The following is a 19,701-nucleotide window of genomic DNA, read 5'->3' as shown; positions in this document are numbered from 1 at the left end:
TTTGTACAAACATAGCACTTAAGTCCTAATGAACGCGAAAGTACCAGCTAATCTACTCCCATTCATAAATCAATGCAGACAGTCCTGAGCTACCGCTGGCTATGAGGGGCGCAACGGAGGGCAAAGTAGGCAGTTGTTGCCATGCTCTAAATTTAGAGCCTGTGAACTAAATACCAATGACAACAGACGAACTGACACCCACCCACTCAGTTGCCCCCTTACTCAGTCACACACTCAGTCGGGTCAGGATTCAGCCCCCTGTGCCCACCCTTCCAAAGTCCAGTATCAGAGATTGCTAGCACCCTCAGTGAGCTGCTCCACGGCAGCCTCTCACCTTTCTGACTCTCTACCTCAAGGAGACAGGCACAACTTGAGACGACCCCCTGAGGGGCCTTCAGGACAGGTAAGCATCACAGGGGCCTCTCTGCAGGTGTGGTTTCCGCCTCTAATGTGACACTTGTGCTTTGGATCAAGCATGACCCTGGTTACATCCTAGAGTTGTTTCCGCTGTTTTTACATAATGTATTTCTGCAGTTCATACTCGTTCACTGATTTTTAGGATTATGCAAAATTATTTATTGAATCCTTAAAAAAGAATTGCATGACTTCCTTTGTCTTAAGTGTTTTCGACTGGAAAAAAATCACCTGTGCCTGTGTTCCTTAACAGCTTGGTGTAAAATGTTCTCCTGATTTTTTTATTTTATTTTTTATTCACCTGCTCACATGTCTCCTGTGACAGCACCCGCTTCCATCCACGTCTCATCATCATGCCACCTGGGCAATTTCAAACATATTGATTCCCAGCTACCCCCTACAAGGCTGGCTGCCACGTCTGAAGAGCATGTGCTTGACGTTTAACAACCCAAGGTTATTTAAAGGGATGTGCTAACTTTGCCCTTTTCACCACCCTAATAAATTCTGTCTGCTTCGGTGGGTTTTTGTGCGTGCTGTGGATACTCGATGTCGGTCAATCAATGGCCGAAAATGCCTCTTGTGTTGTCTCTCGTTTTTCTTATCTGAACAGCTTGTGCTGATGTGTGGTGTCTCCTGTGACTTTTCTCTGCCTCACAGTAAAGAATTCCCAGAGGCAGCCATCATGTCGCAGTTTTCGACCATGACTACCAGGGAAAGGAAAATGCAGGCAGCAGCAATCTGCAGAGAGGTTCAAGGCCAAGAGGGTATCTGTTTTAAATATCTTTTTAGGTTTTATGGTTTTAACCGCAATCTAAGTTATTTCACCCATTTCTTTATTTGTTCATGCACAACAATTTACATGAACAAGTAAATATTTTTAACAGTCCTAAGAAATTATCCCTTTATCTTTGTCATTCAAATGTGGTATTCTGAGGCAAGGACAACTGTGCTCGACAGGAATAGGGGTGTTTGAAGGCATCTGACAGCTGAAAGATACTACGGCAAATTATAGATCTCATATTTGGATGCAGGCCGGTGACATCAACATGATCAGCATGCAGTAGCATGAGGAGCTAACCACAAAACAAGTGGCAGACATGAGTTGAAGTGTAGAAATCAAATTTCATCATTCATCATAATGGAAGTATTGTGGCATCAGCAGTTTATTTTTACAGGGCTTTTAGCTTGTCTTTTGTATTTGTGGGGAGAAGGGTTAAAGCACTTTGGTGTTCGGTAACAAAACTTTTAATTTTTTTCAAAATTATTAACACAAATTTGATTTCATAAATTAAGAAAATGTAGTGTATTATTTTAAAATGGATGAAAACTAGGCGTTTGTCCTTTAGCCCGTTATTCTTACAGTAAATTCTGGTGTAATCCTTTCCCTTCACAACTCTTCTAATTATTATACAGTGTCAACCTGTGGGTGTAATATAATTACAGAACCGATACGGCTGCTGATTAAAGGTGTGTTTCATTTTATATTATTGAACAAACAGTATCAAGAAAATGAATAAACATAGCAGAGTAATTATATGAAATAATGTCCAAATCCTTGAACATCTTATAACACATTACTAAGTCTATAGTCTGAAAATAAAAGTTAATCAATGCATGGTGGTCCCCCTACAGGTGTCGAATTCCAGTGCTGGTGTCCTGCATGTTTTACTTGAGCTTCATACCCCTGTCCTTATCCAACCCAGTCTCATGGGAAAATGTACCCCCACTACGTTGGTCCACACTGCAAAACGTAGTGGAGGTACATTAATGGCCATTTTTTTGTGGTACTGTTACGTTTCTCCTGCCTATACGCTTTCTATTGTTTTACGTCCTAGTCACGTGACTTTCAAGATTCCAGCTGGGAGAAGAAAAAAATATATATATATGGCCGACATTCGCTCATTTTTTGTGGAAAGATTAATGACTTGAGTTTGTTTTTGCATTAAAATGAGTTTTGATTACATTTCTAGTGAGAAATGTATAGTTTGTTGCCAGAATATTTACTCAGGGAATGTACATATTCACTTGCTTGTTCGTTTCTTGCAAAGATTTTTCAAGATAATGTGAAACTGTAACATTTTGGTATAAACATGGCTGAGATTTCTCTAACTTTTAGTGGGAATATCAATAATTTCAATCAGTTTCTGCATTTAAATGGGTTTTTGATTACATTTATAGCGAGAAGTGTAGGGTTTATTTACATAATATTTACTTAGTGAACATACATAATCACCCGCTTGCTAGTTTTTGCTACGTTTTTCGGATCTCGTCAGGATTATGTGAAATTGCAACGTTTTGGCTGCTACCCATCGCCTAGCATTTAGCTGCCGCCCCGATTCAACATTGAATTCTTTGTGATTTAACTCTATCTGACGGATCAAACCCTCGCCACTGCGTGCGTTGCGTCTGAGGTGGATTTTCAGATCAATGCATTACGTCGTGGCATACGGGAGAAAATAATTAAACTAGTTAAAAAAAGGATCATGGGTTAAGATCGGATGTGTTTTATTTGGAAATCTACCGGATCCTTTGTGCATTTCACTTCCTGTTTGGTGCGATCTCATTGATGGGTTTTGACCAGATCTTGACCAAAGAGGAACTAAAAAAAAATAAATAAAACAATTTAAATACACAACCAGCATATCTGGAATCAATGACAGAGAGCATACATAATCACCCGCTTGCTAGTTTTTGCTACGTTTTTCGGATCTCGTCAGGATTATGTGAAATTGCAACGTTTTGGCTGCTACCTATAGCCTAGCATTTAGCTGCCGCCCCGATTCAATATTGAATTCTTTGTGATTTAACTCCATCTGACGGATCAAACCCTCGCCACTGCGGCGTTGCGTCTGAGGTTGATTTTCAGATCAATGCATTACGTCGTGGCATACGGGAGAAAATAATTAAACTAGTTAAAAAAAGGATCATGGGTTAAGATCGGATGTGTTTTATTTGGAAATCTACCGGATCCTTTGTGCATTTCACTTCCTGTTTGGTGCGATCTCATTGATGGGTTTTGACCAGATTTTGACCAAAGAGGAACTAAAAAAAACAAAAAACAATTTGAATACACAACCAGCATATCTGGAATCAGTGACAGAGAGCGACTGGGACCAGAAGTTTATTAATTTCTCCCCACTGATTTCCATTCAAAATGTTTTCGATCCCACCGGGCTCTAGGGAAGGGGCGGGCATACCGCCACCTACTGTTCATGAGTGTGTAGCCACATTGTTTTACATCTATTAAATTCTATTTTTTTATTTTGTATTCTGAAGATAAATAAATAATGCTTTCCTTAATCTATAAATATCTTTTATATTTCCTTTATTTCCCAATAATCCTTTAAGACTCCATTCTTGGCCTGTCCTTTCAACTCTTTTCAATTTCTTCCTTTCAGGTCCAGATGTTTTAAAGTTCATCAATACGTGTTCTATATTTTCTAGCTCTCCACATCCTTCACATTTATCATTATTTTTCCTCCCTATTAAGTATAAATTGTCATTTAAATAAGTATGACCTACTCTTAATCTGATCATTATTATTTTTTTCCCTTCGGTTTCTCTCATTAATATTTCTATTTAAAACTGACTTTTGTACTTTATATAACCTTCTTCATTTTTATCTTCATTCCACCTTTTTTTTTTTGCCATTTTTCAATTTCTTTCCTCTTAATAAATGATTTTCCTTCCCCTTTGGGGAAGGAAAATCAGCTATTGGGATCAGGCATCAGGTTCAATTTGCATATTTTCTTAGCCAAAACAAGGATTTGTTGGGCTACTGTTATTCTGAATTGAAAAACGTCCTGAATGGAAAGTCTTCAAACTTGAAAAACAAAGTCCAAAGTTTGTTTGTTTTTTGTTTTTTTTGGAATGATTATGACCTGGATGTCTAAGAATCTTCACCAGCTTATCAGGGAAATGAATGCCCACAATGTCTATATTCTCCAAAAGAGAATAACAGAACAGACCTTCATGAGGCCCTTGTTAAAGCTATGCATATATTTATGCATCTATGCTCTTCAAATAACTTTCTGGTTCGATGCAACATTTACATTAAATGGGTTGAGAGGTTGTTCTTTACCAGTAAATACATAAAAGATTCCCAGATGACTGCCGATACAAACTCTCCCCTATAAAACCTGAAACTAATTCTTATAAGAGAGTAAAATCTGTATTAGTCTTCATTAAATGTAGCATATTGTTGTACATAATCGATTGCTTTATTTTTGGTGTCAGCTTTTGGTCAATATACTAACCTTAAAAGGTCAAAGTGGGAAAATGTAGTAGTAGTAGACAAATTAGCAATTAGAGGAGGCAATAACAATTACAATTCCTTTAGGGAAAGGGGAAGAAAAATAATTTATTAAGAGGAAAGAAATTGAAAAATGGCAAAAAAAAAAAAAAGGTGGAATGAAGATAAAAAAGGAAGAAGGTTATATAAAGTACAAAAGTCAGTATTAAATAGAAATATTAATGAGAGAAACCGAAGGGAAGAAATAATAATGATCAGATTAAGAGTAGGTCATACTTATTTAAATGACAATTTATACTTAATAGGGAGGAAAAATAATGATAAATGTGGAGGATGTGGAGAGATAGAAAATATAGAACACGTATTGATGAACTTTAAAACATCTGGACCTGAAAGGAAGAAATTGAAAAGAGTTGAAAGGACAGGCCAAGAATGGAGTCTTAAAGGATTATTGGGAAATAAAGGAAATATAAAAGATATTTATAGATTAAGGAAAGCATTATTTATTTATCTTCAGAATACAAAATAAAAAAATAGAATTTAATAGATGTAAAACAATGTTGCTACACACTCATGAACAGTAGGTGACGGTATGCCCGCCACTTCCCTAGAGCCCAGTGGGATCGAAAACATTTTGAATGGAAATCAGTGGGGAGAAATTAATAAACTTCTGGTCCCAGTCGCTCTCTGTCACTGATTCCAGATATGCTGGTTGTGTATTTAAATTGTTTTTTGTTTTTTTTAGTTCCTCTTTGGTCAAAATCTGGTCAAAACCCATCAATGAGATCGCACCAAACAGGAAGTGAAATGCACAAAGGATCCGGTAGATTTCCAAATAAAACACATCCGATCTTAACCCATGATCCTTTTTTATGACTAGTTTAATTATTTTCTCCCGTATGCCACGACGTAATGCATTGATCTGAAAATCAACCTCAGACGCAACGCACGCAGTGGCGAGGGTTTGATCCGTCAGATGGAGTTAAATCACAAAGAATTCAATGTTGAATCGGGGTGGCAGCTAAATGCTAGGCTATAGGTAGCAGCCAAAACGTTGCAATTTCACATAATCCTGACGAGATCCGAAAAACCGTAGCAAAAACTAGCAAGCGGGTGATTATGTATGCTCTCTGTCATTGATTCCAGATATGCTGGTTGTGTATTTAAATTGTTTTTTTTTATTTTTTTTTTAGTTCCTCTTTGGTCAAAATCTGGTCAAAACCCATCAATGAGATCGCACCAAACAGGAAGTTAAAGTTAAATGCACAAAGGATCCGGTAGATTTCCAAATAAAACACATCCGATCTTAACCCATGATCCTTTTTTTAACTAGTTTAATTATTTTCTCCCGTATGCCACGACGTAATGCATTGATCTGAAAATCAACCTCAGACGCAACGCACGCAGTGGCGAGGGTTTGATCCGTCAGATAGAGTTAAATCACAAAGAATTCAATGTTGAATCGGGGCGGCAGCTAAATGCTAGGCGATGGGTAGCAGCCAAAACGTTGCAATTTCACATAATCCTGACGAGATCCGAAAAACGTAGCAAAAACTAGCAAGCGGGTGATTATGTATGTTCACTAAGTAAATATTATGTAAATAAACCCTACACTTCTCGCTATAAATGTAATCAAAACCCATTTAAATGCAGAAACTGATTGAAATTATTGATATTCCCACTAAAAGTTAGAGAAATCTCAGCCATGTTTATACCAAAATGTTACAGTTTCACATTATCTTGAAAAATCTTTGCAAGAAACGAACAAGCAAGTGAATATGTACATTCCCTGAGTAAATATTCTGGCAACAAACTATACATTTCTCACTAGAAATGTAATCAAAACTCATTTTAATGCAAAAACAAACTCAAGTTATTAATCTTTCCACAAAAAAATGAACGAATGTCGGCCATCTATATATATTTTTTTCTTCTCCCAGCTGGAATCTTGAAAGTCACGTGACTAGGACGTAAAACAATAGAACGCGTATAGGCAGGAGAAACGTAACAGTACCACAAAAAAAATGGCCATTAATGTACCTCCACTACGTTTTGCAGTGTGGACCAACGTAGTGGGGGTACATTTTCCCATGAGACTGGGTTGCCTTATCAAACAGACAGTGAAGCAGAGCTATGAGGCTGATGGTAATTCTTAAAGGGACGGTGTGTAAGATTTATTGCCATCTAGTGGCGCACTAAACGAATTGCAAATGACAGATTGGTACCTCCTCTTTAAGCGTGTGAGAACTATTAAGGATGCCATGGAGTGGCATTTACTAACCGCACCTAATAGCTGTTGCGTCTGAGCTCATCCAATGTAGGCTAGCAAACCAGCCGTATCTGCCTTTTTTCTAACACAGCACCTGGTAAAATCTGCACCAATGTTGTTTCTCCTAGTTAAATCTTTTTCCTTCTTTTTAATTATTTTTTTTTTTGCCTCTCATTTAACAAAACATACAGATGTTCCTTCATTGCTACAGAAAGTGGAAGATAGAATGATCTACAGTTTAAACCCATAATGCCAACATGTCTGTCCTCTTTTGGCTTCTCTAATCAAAATTCCCGACACAACACGGCACCTCCCACTTTCTGCACCACCCCTAAGCTTTGAGAGTCATCTTCTTTTCTAGATCATGTCATTAGACTTACACAGAACATGTATTTATCAAAGCAATACTAGATTTTTGCTCACAAAAAGCCTAATTTGTTACACACTGTCCCTTTAAGTAGTTGCAAAGACTTATAACCTTAACTGAAGATTGCTAATAGACAGTTATGTGACAGACATATTACAAGTTATGTCAGTGGTATTTGGTAATTTAGCAAGGAAACTGTGCAGATAACCCTTCAGAGATCTTTAACAATGATAATTATAGAAGGATTTACAGATGATGAAAGATGGGGAGAATGAGGTATACAGCAAATGGTGGGATGGAATATGAGGCAGTATAAAGGAAGAATCCAGAGGTTTATTTAATGAAGCCAAGATAGAGGGACTAATTAAAAGAAGAGGCCTAGTTAAATGAGGAAGTCTATATAAGAGAGACAAGTATGGCGAAAGGAAAACATTGAACAGGGAGAAACAAATGTATAAAGAACAGAACAAAAGAATGATCCAGGAAACAAAGACAAAAACTTTTAGAATCTAATAACAATAAAAGGGTCCTCACGTTGAAACACACCGAAATTCCTGTATAAATCAAAGGTTGGGATGAAGGAACGCCATAATAGTTCCTGTTTTATTTATTTTTGCCAGAGGCGATGTAGAGGACGAGCAAACATGAAGAAAGGGTTCTGTCAAATGAGAGCAAGATGTAACTTTCTTTTAAGGTGCTGATGACCATGAGTGGCAATACAAGTTGCCCCAAACACACTCAATTCATCTGAGAATCTGGCATAACATAAACATTTATTTTCTCAGATTTACTGAGCTTAACATATTTTGCAAATAAGATTGTATGAAAGTTTCACTCTAGATGTTGAAAGCTAATAAAGCTGTAGTAGAGCTGAAAATCTCAGCAATTAATGACTGTGAAAGTATTTTCTGTGGGGGGTACAAACAAATGTTTACTGTCACAAGACAATGTTTCATTTAGCTCCACTTCCCTCCTTAATTATGCATTTTATAACATGCATACAGGTCACATAGAATCCTAATGAAATACATTTTTTATTAGGATACAATTGATTTTTTTTTTTGCTAGTTTTCGCAGACACTGTAGGTACAAAAGTTTTTTTTTTCCAGTCGTCTATTGTAACAAATGCACATAAGATCTTAATACTTTTGTCTCCTCTCCCCATCACTCACAGATGCACACATGGATCTTGGGAAGAAAGTGAGTGTCCCTAAAGACATCATGCTGGAGGAGCTGTCGCTTGCCTCCAACCGGGGATCCCGTCTCTTCAAAATGCGGCAGAGACGTTCCGAAAAATACACCTTTGAGAGCTTTCAGAATGCAACTAACAACCTACTAAATGTAAGAAAAAAAAACTTAGCAAAACTACATAAGAAAGCTACTGTAGTTCACACATCACATGGAGTTAGTATAGAGATTTAAATTTAAAGTATGAACCAAGTCCATGAATGAGTCCACTGCCCTAAAGTAAATGTGCAAAACATTCCAACTGTGATTAATATCTTGTTTAATTTAAACAAAAATGTATTTCCAAAACTTTCTTTGTTGTTTGTTTACAATTTAGGCACAAGCTTATAATTACTGAGGAAGGATAATAGACTGTGGGAAAAAAATTTGATTTGCTATCTTTCAAATGGTGGCAGCAGGGATTGTACTATACAAATACATATATACAAAATCAAATACTTTATGTTATCCTTCAAAATACATTATCAAATTAAACTCAACTGTAGCCATTTCCTGTAGAACAAATGTATTTATGCAAATTTCAAAATATGTAGAAAAGGCTAAAGTAATTTTAAAACACACAAAAAAGCAACAACAAAAAAAGAATAGTTGAAAACTCCAAAAAAATTAATAAATAAAATACAGTGTTGAAAATATCAACTACAAGAACATGCAATAGAAGCAATTACAGTTTATTGTTAAAAATACTTTATTAATAACGGCTTTTAAGAATAGTTTAGAATAGTTTCAAGAGCAATAGATATAACTGTAAGTATCTTAACAACAACAGGAAAACAGGTATACTTAAATAACAGTAGTTAAATAAATAAAATGATAGACACAGAGTTCCTAGATGTTTTAAATTTAGTTGAATTTCAATATGAGTAATAGGTCTCCTTTTTCCTATGAGGTAGAGGTATGTATACAACCACCCCACCACCCCCCAAACACACACACCCTTCATTCATTTCTTTAATAAACATAGAGAAAGAAAAACAAATAACAGAGAAAGGTTAAAAAATTGCATTTCTGCACCATTAAGGTGATTCCAAATAATCAGGTTACTTATGTTGCCTGGAAATTTTGTACAGAGGATATGGGCTCTCCTGTTAGAGCTTATTCTGATGGTCCATCCGTATCAATTCTGCTACACATGATATTTATGCTTGTGAATGTGTTTAAAACTCTGTTCTTGTCTTTTCTCAAAAGTTTTATTACAAATTCTACATAATTTAATCTAAAACTGCCACTACAGTCACTGAGACACAACAGACATAAAGCATTAGAGTAATAGACAGCCCTTGTTTTCTGAAATGTCTTGCTCTGAAAGTGTATTCCATGAAGAATAGAATTAACATGACAAAAAATTATATCCCTGACCTGGGTTATCTTGACCTGAGCTACAGACACTACAGTCATTGTACTCCATATTATATTCACACTGAAAATCTTCTACCAGGACATACAAAGCCTTATTAATGTGCTTTGTGTGCAGGCAAAGCGCCAAGTCAGCATTTGTCTCATCTCTGCCCGACCTGTCCAGTGTAAAATGTACAGTAATCAAGCCATACTAAGCTTCTCTTTGTTACATCTAACTAATAGCAGAGCTCTAACCTTCTATTTGTGTGCATGTATTTAAGACCAGCATACCTCACATTGTTCCTTTAAATTCAATTTGAATATATATATATATATATCTTTGAAGTATCAGGCTCATATCTTGCTTTATTTATTGCTTTGGGGCGATAGAAAAATTTAGTTTCAAGTTGTCAACATTTCCTGAGGAAGTCCTTAAGTAAATCATCATAAATATCTTTCCAATGGATAAAAGCTGAGAGCCTGGGCTGCAGTACAATTCATCTCAAGCCAAGAAAACAATGTGTCCAAAGTCGATAGAGAAAGGAACAGCATGCAGCTTCTCTGTTTAGCAAAAAAATACTTTTTTGTTTCCAGAAAAGACAACAACTTTAAAAAAAACTGGAAAATACAGCCTGTCAACAAGATGTTCACTATGTGTAGTGCACACAAACACCTCATCTAATCTTTCACACTTTATGTCATTAAAGATACTTATGTTGGTCTCACATTTGTAAAACAAAATCCCATCCAGAAGATGTGAGTCTTTATAGCATATCTTTCTAATTAAAAGCATTTTTTAAAGATGAACCTATTAAGAAATGCAAGGGAGTTTGGCTGTAGACCTGTACTTTCAGGACCCTTTGTTGCAGACCTGCAAAACGGGTTGTTCTGCACTGTCAGGACCTTACGTTATTCCGGAAGTTGAACTTGAAGCCTTCAGCACGTATTTGCTGCCAGATGAGAGTTTATGACAGTGTTAGCACAGCCATTCTCTACTGTCGTATAGAAAATGTCTTATAGACCAAATGACCTTTTGCATCCAGCGATCCAAATAAAGAGACTAATGTCTATTTTTTGCACATATCTATTTTTCCAGATAGGAGTTTGGTGGAGAGAAAAATTGTGCCTGTACATAAGTTTCCAGCATAACAGCACTAGCTTCAAGGGGATTATATCTAAGCTAGCTTTTACTTTAGAAAGCCTTCAAATCAGTTTTGCTTTTACTTTGAAAATCTGCAAATAAACTTCCGGTTCTAACGGCGCAGGGGACCTCACAGTGCAGCCAGGTTCCTGACAGTGCAGCTCTGCAGCCAGACCCCTCTCAAGAAATTAACAATTTAGCTTTGATCTAAGAAAGCTTTTAAAAACAATCTATAACAACTCATAATTTTAAATAATGATTTGTGTCTATGAAATGAAATGGAAAGTTTTATTTTTTTATTAAAGACATCACATACTGGTAACATTTATTCTGTAGCAGTGGAGTATCTTAGCAACAGTATAATTATTATTTCTGTAAGCTTAAAAACAACAGACACTATTTAGACAAACATTGTCTATACATCATGTGATCGTTAATGCCTTTTTCTGTGTGAATGCTCAGACAAAAATGAACACAGAACAAAGAAGGCTGCCCAGCTGAATCCAGTAAGATCAAATTTGTTTTTTTTTAGTTCACTGCACCCTTTGTATTTCCATCTAGTTTACATCCAAGGTTCTTGCAAGGATTTGTTTTTTTTTTCTTCTTTCTGTAATATGCTGAACATCACTCTGTGCCTTTCTGTAAGATTCTGTTCAGTTGGACTTTTGATTGATCAAAGGTGGGATTATCATCAATGAATCTCATTAACTTAGCTAAAATAAAATCAATTTAACAGCAAGGCATTGGTCATTTAAAGTTTGTGTTTGGACAGACAGGGGTGCACCAGGGAGGTCTGCAAATGTTTGTCTGCCCCACAGATTTTTTGTGAGCGTATTGGAATTATATGCAAGGATGTAAAATAACACTTCCAATATGATGATCAAGGTTAAAAACAACAGATAACCAAAACAATGTGCTTGACTAATACCATATTTTCAAGACTATAGAGAGCACCTCACTATAAGCCGCGCTTTAACAAACTGGAAAATTACACAAACATTATAAGCCACACCAGGCTATAAGCTGCTGATATCTACTGAAAAGTTGCGGCTTATAGTCTGGAAAATGCACTCAAATGTTCACTCAATGTTCCTCAATGATTAATTCCAAACCCACCCTTGCCTTCAGCACCTTAAAAGTTTTTAAAAATCAACCCTCTATTTCAATTGATTTGTTTATTGTGGGAAAAATATTTGTCATTAAAAACCCGAATCCAACTGCTTGGTAAAAATGGTATGCTCTTTGAAACAACAGTAGCATGCTTGCAAACACTTCCTTGTTAAAAAGTCATACAACGTACGTAGTCATTGTAACTCCATTTGTTTTTCAGTTTTTGATAAGTATGCTGAGTGGAAAAATATCCAACACTTCAGCAGAGTTGCTCCCCACATAGAATGTTTGATGATGTGGGCCATGTTGTTTTTCTAATGGCCCTATAGCTTGTTAAAGTGCATAGTACCAAAGCATCTATGAAATACCTATCTTTTGAGGTATAATAAAAAAAAAAAGAAAGGCATAGATACATAATGCAGGAAAAGCTAATCAGAAATAAAATCAACAGTTTTCCACTGCTTCAATCTTTCTTCCAGAGCCAAACAGTTTCCCAGACAGTGAACGAGTCCACCAGCGGCAGTGGGAACGATCTGAGTTTGGAGCAGCCGTGCAAAGTGACATCCAACACACAAGATACCACAATGGTGCCAAACCCGGACAGCATCGCCCCGGGTGCAGTAACACTGCTGACACAGAACACCACAACATGTCTCAAGGACCCTGTGGAATTATATATCGTTGATACACTGTGGCTAAAACTGTCTAGCTATGTTGTAATGACTATCTGGTTTGCTTGTAACCAACTTCCTCCTGAAAACCCTTAATTATTTCCATAATTTAATCAAAGTAAACTTTGTACAAGCAGAGATAATTTTATCTAATATATCCTAAGAATTAAGTGTACAAGCCAGCTTTATCTTCAGATGAAGACACTAAGAGGACGTGGTGTTTACAAAGTTCTGGATGTACCCTGTTTTGATGAGATTTCAACTATTTTTATTGTTTGCACTGATGCAGGCTTTGATCACAAAGCAAAACATTCTCTTCTTGCCTGGAATCTACTTCCCTCAGGCAAAAATGTGATTACACTTTTGACTTATTATCTCCTTGCTTTGTTTTCTGCCTCCACATTCCTTCTTTATTCCCTTAAAACTTCTTTTAAATCCCAACAAAGATTTGCCATACAGGACGTATTTCCTGTTTGCCTCTCGGGCCACTGATACCATCTGCTTTGCGCCCACATCCTCCTCTCACGTCCTAAAGTTTTGTCCAACTGACAGAAAACCAACGCGGCTGTAAGGATGAGTGCATCCTGGGGGTGGGATAGGTGGGGTTATTTCTGGATCAGACACCACCCCTACTGTATCTGAATGAAGTCACCCCAGCTGTAGCCGAAATTAGGCCAAAGAGCATGTGTTATTAAATAGTTAAAATGTCCTAAAATAATTGATCTGATCCCCATAGAGCTGAATTTGTCATTCTAGTTTGGACCTTGAGAGATATTGTAAAGACTGTGGTCAAAGATATCAAACCATTCCTCTGAAAGATGATTTTCTCTCTTCGTTTTTGCAGGGTGTGTCAAAAATATCTGACTTCAGCTACACTATACCTCCAAAAAAAAAGGGCTTTGTTACAGACTCTCCCAAAAAAATCATAAACATCCCCTGCAGGTCTGTTTGCTCTCTCCTTCTTCCTCCAGGGCAAAACATAAACTCAGGAAAGGAGGAGGAATTTTTCATTGTGAGAGGTCAAGAGGTGAACCGGTAACCGCCCCCACCCTACCCACCCGTTCAGAACGTTACATAACAGCTGAGCTCGTGAGCCCCCCTGAGTGAAGCACTGAGGTTGAAGAATAGTGCTTTGGAAAGGCCTTTCCCTATCAAAACCCATGCACGATGCGGGGAGACTTGCCTGCATAAGCTACCCCCTTGATTTGTTTTGCTGTGAACTTTAACAAGCATAAAACATGGGATAGCTGTATCACATGCCTAAGTAAAGATTTTACACCTCCCATCTTCAGCCAGGGATGTGCCTAAAGTGCATAGAGCATTTTATCAAATAAAACACATTCTATACTTTCTATTTTCTTTTAACTAAGAAACCTCACAATTTCTGTTTGCATTATACCAAAAGCTTTTATTTTTGGATGATGGATTGAAATGTCCTCTCAGCAGAGTTTGGGATAAAATGTTAATACTTGCTTCTCTACTTCTAACACACCTCATGAAAAAAATGGATTTATATTCAGTTTAATTCAATTCAGTTTATTTATATAGTCCCAATTCACAACACACGTCTTCTGATTCAGTTCTATACAGGTGGAATCTATTTATTCATTAGACACTTCAAAAGCCATTTGGTTGCATTTGGGCATTTTATTTAGTAATTTCCTTTTTTTTTTTTTTTAAGAATACCTACAGTAAAAGGTTAGAGCTTTTCATAAAATGGAAACATTCCTCCTTCACTATTTTCACTTTGTGCTATTCTGTCAGAGAAAAGACCTATGAAAACATACAGATTTGTGGTTGAACCTAAAATGTGTGATTTGAAAATAAAGGTAAAAAAAAAAGGTGAATAGACAGTTTCACAAGGCAGTGTAAAATTATTCTAATCTTTATTTAGGTTGTTCTGTGTAAAAAGAAAAACTTTAAGATGACAAAGCATTTATAAATAATAATTGGATGCCTGGAAAGGGTAAGACACTTGTTTATTATTTGACATGGAAAGACCCTTAATTCATGTCTGTGTTATATGACTTGTTCAGGATATGGGGGTCCTTTGAAAGACATCCCTCCAGAGAAGTTCAACTCTACAGCTGTCCCAAAGTCATACCACTCACCCTGGGAGCAGGCCATCATCAATGACCCTGCTTTGGCTGACACACTTATCTCTCGTATGCCTGAGCTGGAGCACCGAACAAACCTACCAGGATACAAAAGCTTCAACAGGTAACATATCATAACATATCAAACAGGGTAGTCCCTTATATAAAACTATAAAGTTTGTATCTGAACAACAACTTGAATAGAATAGAATTGAAATATCAAAGTTCCATGAATCCATTCATCCATGAATCTATCCCTGAATCCATCCCTGAATCCATCCATCCATCCATCCATCCATCCATCCATCCATCCATCCATCCATCCATCCATCCATCCATCCATCCATCCATCCATCAATGAATCAATCCATCAATGAATCAATCCATAAAGGAATTAATCCATCCATTCATCAATGAATGAATCCATCCATTAACCCATCCATCCATCCATCCATCCATCCATCCATCCATCCATCCATCCATCCATCCATCCATCCATCAATGAATCAATCCATCAAGGAATTAATCCATCCATTCATCAATGAATGAATCCATCCATTAACCCATCCATCCATCCATCCATCCATCCATCCATGAATCAATCCATCCATCCATCCATCCATCCATCCATCCATCCATCCAACCATGAATCCATCCATCCATCCATCCATCCATCCAACCATGAATCCATCCATCCATCCATCCATCCATCCATCCATCCATCCATCCAACCATGAATCCATCCATCCATCCAACCATGAATCCATCCATCCATCCATCCATCCATCCATCCATCCATCCATCCATCCATGAATCAATCCATCCATCCATCCATCCATCCATCCATCCATCCAACCATGAATCCATCCATCCAACCATGAATCCATCCATCCATCCATCCATCCATCCAACCATGAATCCATCCATCCATCCATCCATCCATCCATCCATCCATCCATCCATCCATCCATCCATCCATCCATCCATCCATCCAACCATGAATCCATCCATCCATCCATCCATCCAACCATGAATCCATCCATCCATCCAACCATGAATCCATCCATCCATCCATCCATCCATCCATCCATCCATCCATCCATCCATCCATCCATCCATCCATCCATCCATGAATCAATCCATCCATCCATCCATCCATCCATCCATCTATCCATCCATCCATCCATCCATCCATCCATCCATCCAACCATGAATCCATCCATCCAACCATGAATCCATCCATCCATCCATCCATCCATCCATCCATCCATCCATCCATCCATCCATCCATCCATCCATCCATCCATCCATCCATCCATCCATCCATCCATCCATCCATCCATCCATGGGTTAGAGGCAGGTACAGTCTGTTCGCAGTATTTCATACATTCACACCATTTATTGAAATGCATTTCAATGCATGCTATTTAAGCAATTGAAATTCATAGTTTTTTAATTAATTTAATTCAAGCACATTGGATTTTGACATTTAGATAATCCCTGTCGTTAGCCTCCCTTTCTCTCAGTTAAAAGTTTTTGTATGTTGTCTGGTAGCAGTTTATTTCTAGCTTTATACATTAATTGTAAGGTTTGAAATTCTACCAGATCAGAGAATTTAAGCAAGCTGGAATGAATAAATAATGGATTACTGAGGTCATGATATCAACTCTTATAAGTTATTCTAATGGCTCATTTCTGCAGTGTGCATAGTGGTTTGAGTAATGTCCGTTAGGTTTAACTACAGACTTCCACACAATAGACCTGTTGCAAACTTATCTTTATCTATGGAGCTGTTAATTTCCTCTATTAATTCCAGGACTGTCAAAACCTCTGTGATCTAAATTCATACTGACTTTCAGAAAGTAGTTTGTGTTTATCATTGAAATCTTCTAGTCTGGTTAGTCTGGTAATAAAGGGTTTTATTTTCTAAATCTGTGAAAACTATGTAAAGAGAGAAACAGGCCTATAATTTGAAAGTTAGTGTCTGTGTATGTATAAAATCTGTTTATATATCTCTATATATTTTAAATTTACCAGTTTGGAAAGTGACCTTACAGACATGAGACAGTGGTTTAACAATTGCATCAGTAACTCTTTTGACTGATGTAATTTTAATGGCATCACATTTAGTTTATTTATACACTTACTGCAATGATCACTCCCTCCTCCACTGCTTTGAGTTGGGACCTTATCAGCTTTCCTGTCACAAAAATTTTAAACCACAATGTTTAATGCTTTATAATTCAGAAAATGTTTAGCTTTACTTAGGATTGCTTTGCTTTCCTCTGGACATGTCTGATGTAAGGCTTCCAGTAGACTTTGTAGTCAATAATCACACATGATACTTTAATTTAGTCATTTCTCCTCTACCCCATCTATTTAGACTTTTCCATATATATTTACTTTCTAATTTCTAAATAAATCTAACTTGGAGCTCTTCAAGACTCAAATGTGTTTTTGTCTAATCTGTTTTTTTAGCTTATTCATTTCTGGTGCTCTATCATCCAGGAGCTCCTGTAAGCTCTAACCTGTACAGAAAAGATTTGTGTCATCTGTAAGCAAAACAAAAGTAAATACTTTTGAAAACTTACATATGTTGTTTTGTAGAGAATAATTTATATAACCCCCAATACTGATCCCTGTAATGATATTGAGGTTGGAGTGGATAAACATTACCAATATAAAGTGTAGCAGTGATCAGAATATAACAATGTAGGAGAAAAAGAAACCACTTTAGAATAATGGTGCACAAGGGAATTAATATGAAAAAGTTGCATACTAAATATGGTGCAAAATGCAGTAGAACAATGAGTTGTGTCCTATTTAAAAAGGATTATAAAAATTCAGCAATGTTGATAGTAATAATGTTGCAAGTGTGGTGCAGAGTCCAGTTTAGAGTTCAACAGTCTGATGGCAGCAGGGAAAAAGCTGTTCCAGAACCTGCTGGATTTCAGGAAATGCTGTGAAGCCTCTTTCCAGACAGCAGCAGGGAGAACAGTCCATGGTGGGGGTGTGAAGGGGTCACTGATGATACAACGGGCTTTGGACACGCAGCACTGGGATGAAATGTTCATAATGGAGGGACACCTGGGGGAAAATGCCCAAGCATGTTGACTGATGATCATTTTCACAAACTGTTGGCTGCTACTTACTACTAACTTTTCATCCTCTCCAGAACACCCTCCATACAACGTCATGTTCTAATTTCCTAATGGGCTCTACGCACAACTCCACTACTTTCTGAATTTAAGGCAGCTCTTTTGTTTATTGCCTTTCATTACTGGATGAATTGATTATCCCAGGTGTGTCTTGCCATGGTTACTGAGGTCAGGCACACCTGGAATAATCAGCTCATCCAGTATAAAAAAACTAATCTGCAGTAGATTCCATACAGGTTTTAATTAAATATCTTTTACATAAAAGCATATCTAAACTACATATCTCTAATAGATAGAATCTTAATATGAAAGCTTAGATGTGGCAAATTGCCTCTTTTATTATGTAGTTTGTTTTTCACAGGATTTTCCAATTATTCACCATATAAGCTACATCTAACATCAAACTAACTTATAGATACATTTTATGGATATTTTAAGAAAACATGTTTACTATTGTTTAATAATAAGACATGCTTTTCATACAGTCTACTCCTAATGCCTATCTTCCAATCTATCATTACTTCCAAAGAAAGGTCATTTTTTGAAACATTACTTCACTAAAGCATAGCAATTCAAAAGCTGTATCATCTGTATCTTATTCTAATTAGCTATTTTAGTTATGTATGCAAACCCTACCAACATCTCAAACCCTGTTTACCTCTTTCTAATAATTTCAAACTTACAGTACAGCTCTTGGCTGCAGGCTTGCTTTAATTGGTTGCATAACTTTAAATGTCAAAGCAGTGAAACTCATTAGCACATGGGAAACAACATTAATACTGTCCCTCTGTCACCTTCAGGGTGGCAACCCCTTTCGGGGGCTTCAGCAAGGCGCAGAGACCCGAGACCATCACAGCCCTGCAGGAGGAGTCTGTCCAAGAAATCCCTGCTCTGCAGGGGGATTGTTCTCTGAACCGGCCATCCTTCAATAGAGTGCCTCTGGGATGGGTTTCAACCGGTGGCTCGGTCACACTCCCGAATATCTCTCTTGAGATCCCCCTCATCCCTGAATCAGAAGACCTTTGAATCCAAGGAGAAATGTCACAGGGGAGGTTGAGGAAGTAGCAACTTTAGCCAGGGTTAGTGTGGGCTGCGTTAGAGAATTTATTCCCAGCGAAACGATTAGATTGGTAGCAATCACAGAGCAAGATGTGAAATTATTATGTAACCATGTAAATCAAAATGTTGTATATCAACATGCACAAGAATGCTTTTCTTGAAATAAAGTGAGGCAAAAATGCAACAGAAGCTTTATCTTTGGTGTAATGCTTCGGGCATTTATAGTAAGTACTTCTATCCTGTGGAGTTTTAGTCTTGCAGCCAATTTCATAACATACCCCACTGCTGGAATGAGCAACACTCATCCCTCAAATCAGTTTCTGTGCATTTCCATCTCATTGTGTTGTGTGGGAGGCAGAAGACACATGTGAGCCAGTATTGCCTGCCTTGAGGAGTTGCATCTTGACAAATCAAATCTGCTTTGGTGACATGAGCGACCTGACTGATGTGTCTTTCACCTTGCGGCGCTGCCCGGTTGCTGGACTGGGATTCATGGCTGATTCGCTCATTGAGCTGTGCACAGACACTTATCTTCCCCTCTGTTTTATTACTGCAGGAGTTTCTTCGTGCAAAGCAGA

General features: G+C 37.3%; 1 protein-coding gene across 1 annotated transcript; it reads left to right on the top strand.

The window, feature by feature from the left end:
* Window positions 1–201: 201 nt before the first annotated feature.
* On the top strand, window positions 202–19,318 carry LOC119771487 (myozenin-2-like). Its single transcript, XM_038267514.1, has 6 exons — window positions 202–403; window positions 1,072–1,178; window positions 8,477–8,643; window positions 12,619–12,754; window positions 14,847–15,030; window positions 18,865–19,318. Exons 2-6 carry the CDS (start codon window positions 1,097–1,099, stop codon window positions 19,088–19,090), a joined length of 795 nt encoding a protein of 264 aa, XP_038123442.1. The 5' UTR covers window positions 202–403; window positions 1,072–1,096; the 3' UTR covers window positions 19,091–19,318.
* Window positions 19,319–19,701: the final 383 nt, after the last annotated feature.

This window comes from Cyprinodon tularosa, unplaced genomic scaffold (assembly GCF_016077235.1).
Source record: "Cyprinodon tularosa strain WSP-4 unplaced genomic scaffold, ASM1607723v1 ctg674, whole genome shotgun sequence".
NCBI lineage: Eukaryota > Metazoa > Chordata > Actinopteri > Cyprinodontiformes > Cyprinodontidae > Cyprinodon > Cyprinodon tularosa.
The sequence above is the reverse complement of the archived record's forward strand: the minus strand, read 5'-3'. Positions and strand labels throughout refer to the sequence as shown.

Excerpts from the sequence above, each read along its gene's own strand:
- LOC119771487 (XM_038267514.1), top strand. The coding sequence starts at position 1,097 with ATGTCGCAGTTTTCGACCATGACTACCAGGGAAAGGAAAATGCAGGCA. Across the intron at positions 12,755-14,846 it reads CCCGGACAGCATCGCCCCGG|GATATGGGGGTCCTTTGAAA; the intron begins GTGCAGTAACAC and ends TGACTTGTTCAG. Across the intron at positions 15,031-18,864 it reads GGATACAAAAGCTTCAACAG|GGTGGCAACCCCTTTCGGGG; the intron begins GTAACATATCAT and ends TGTCACCTTCAG.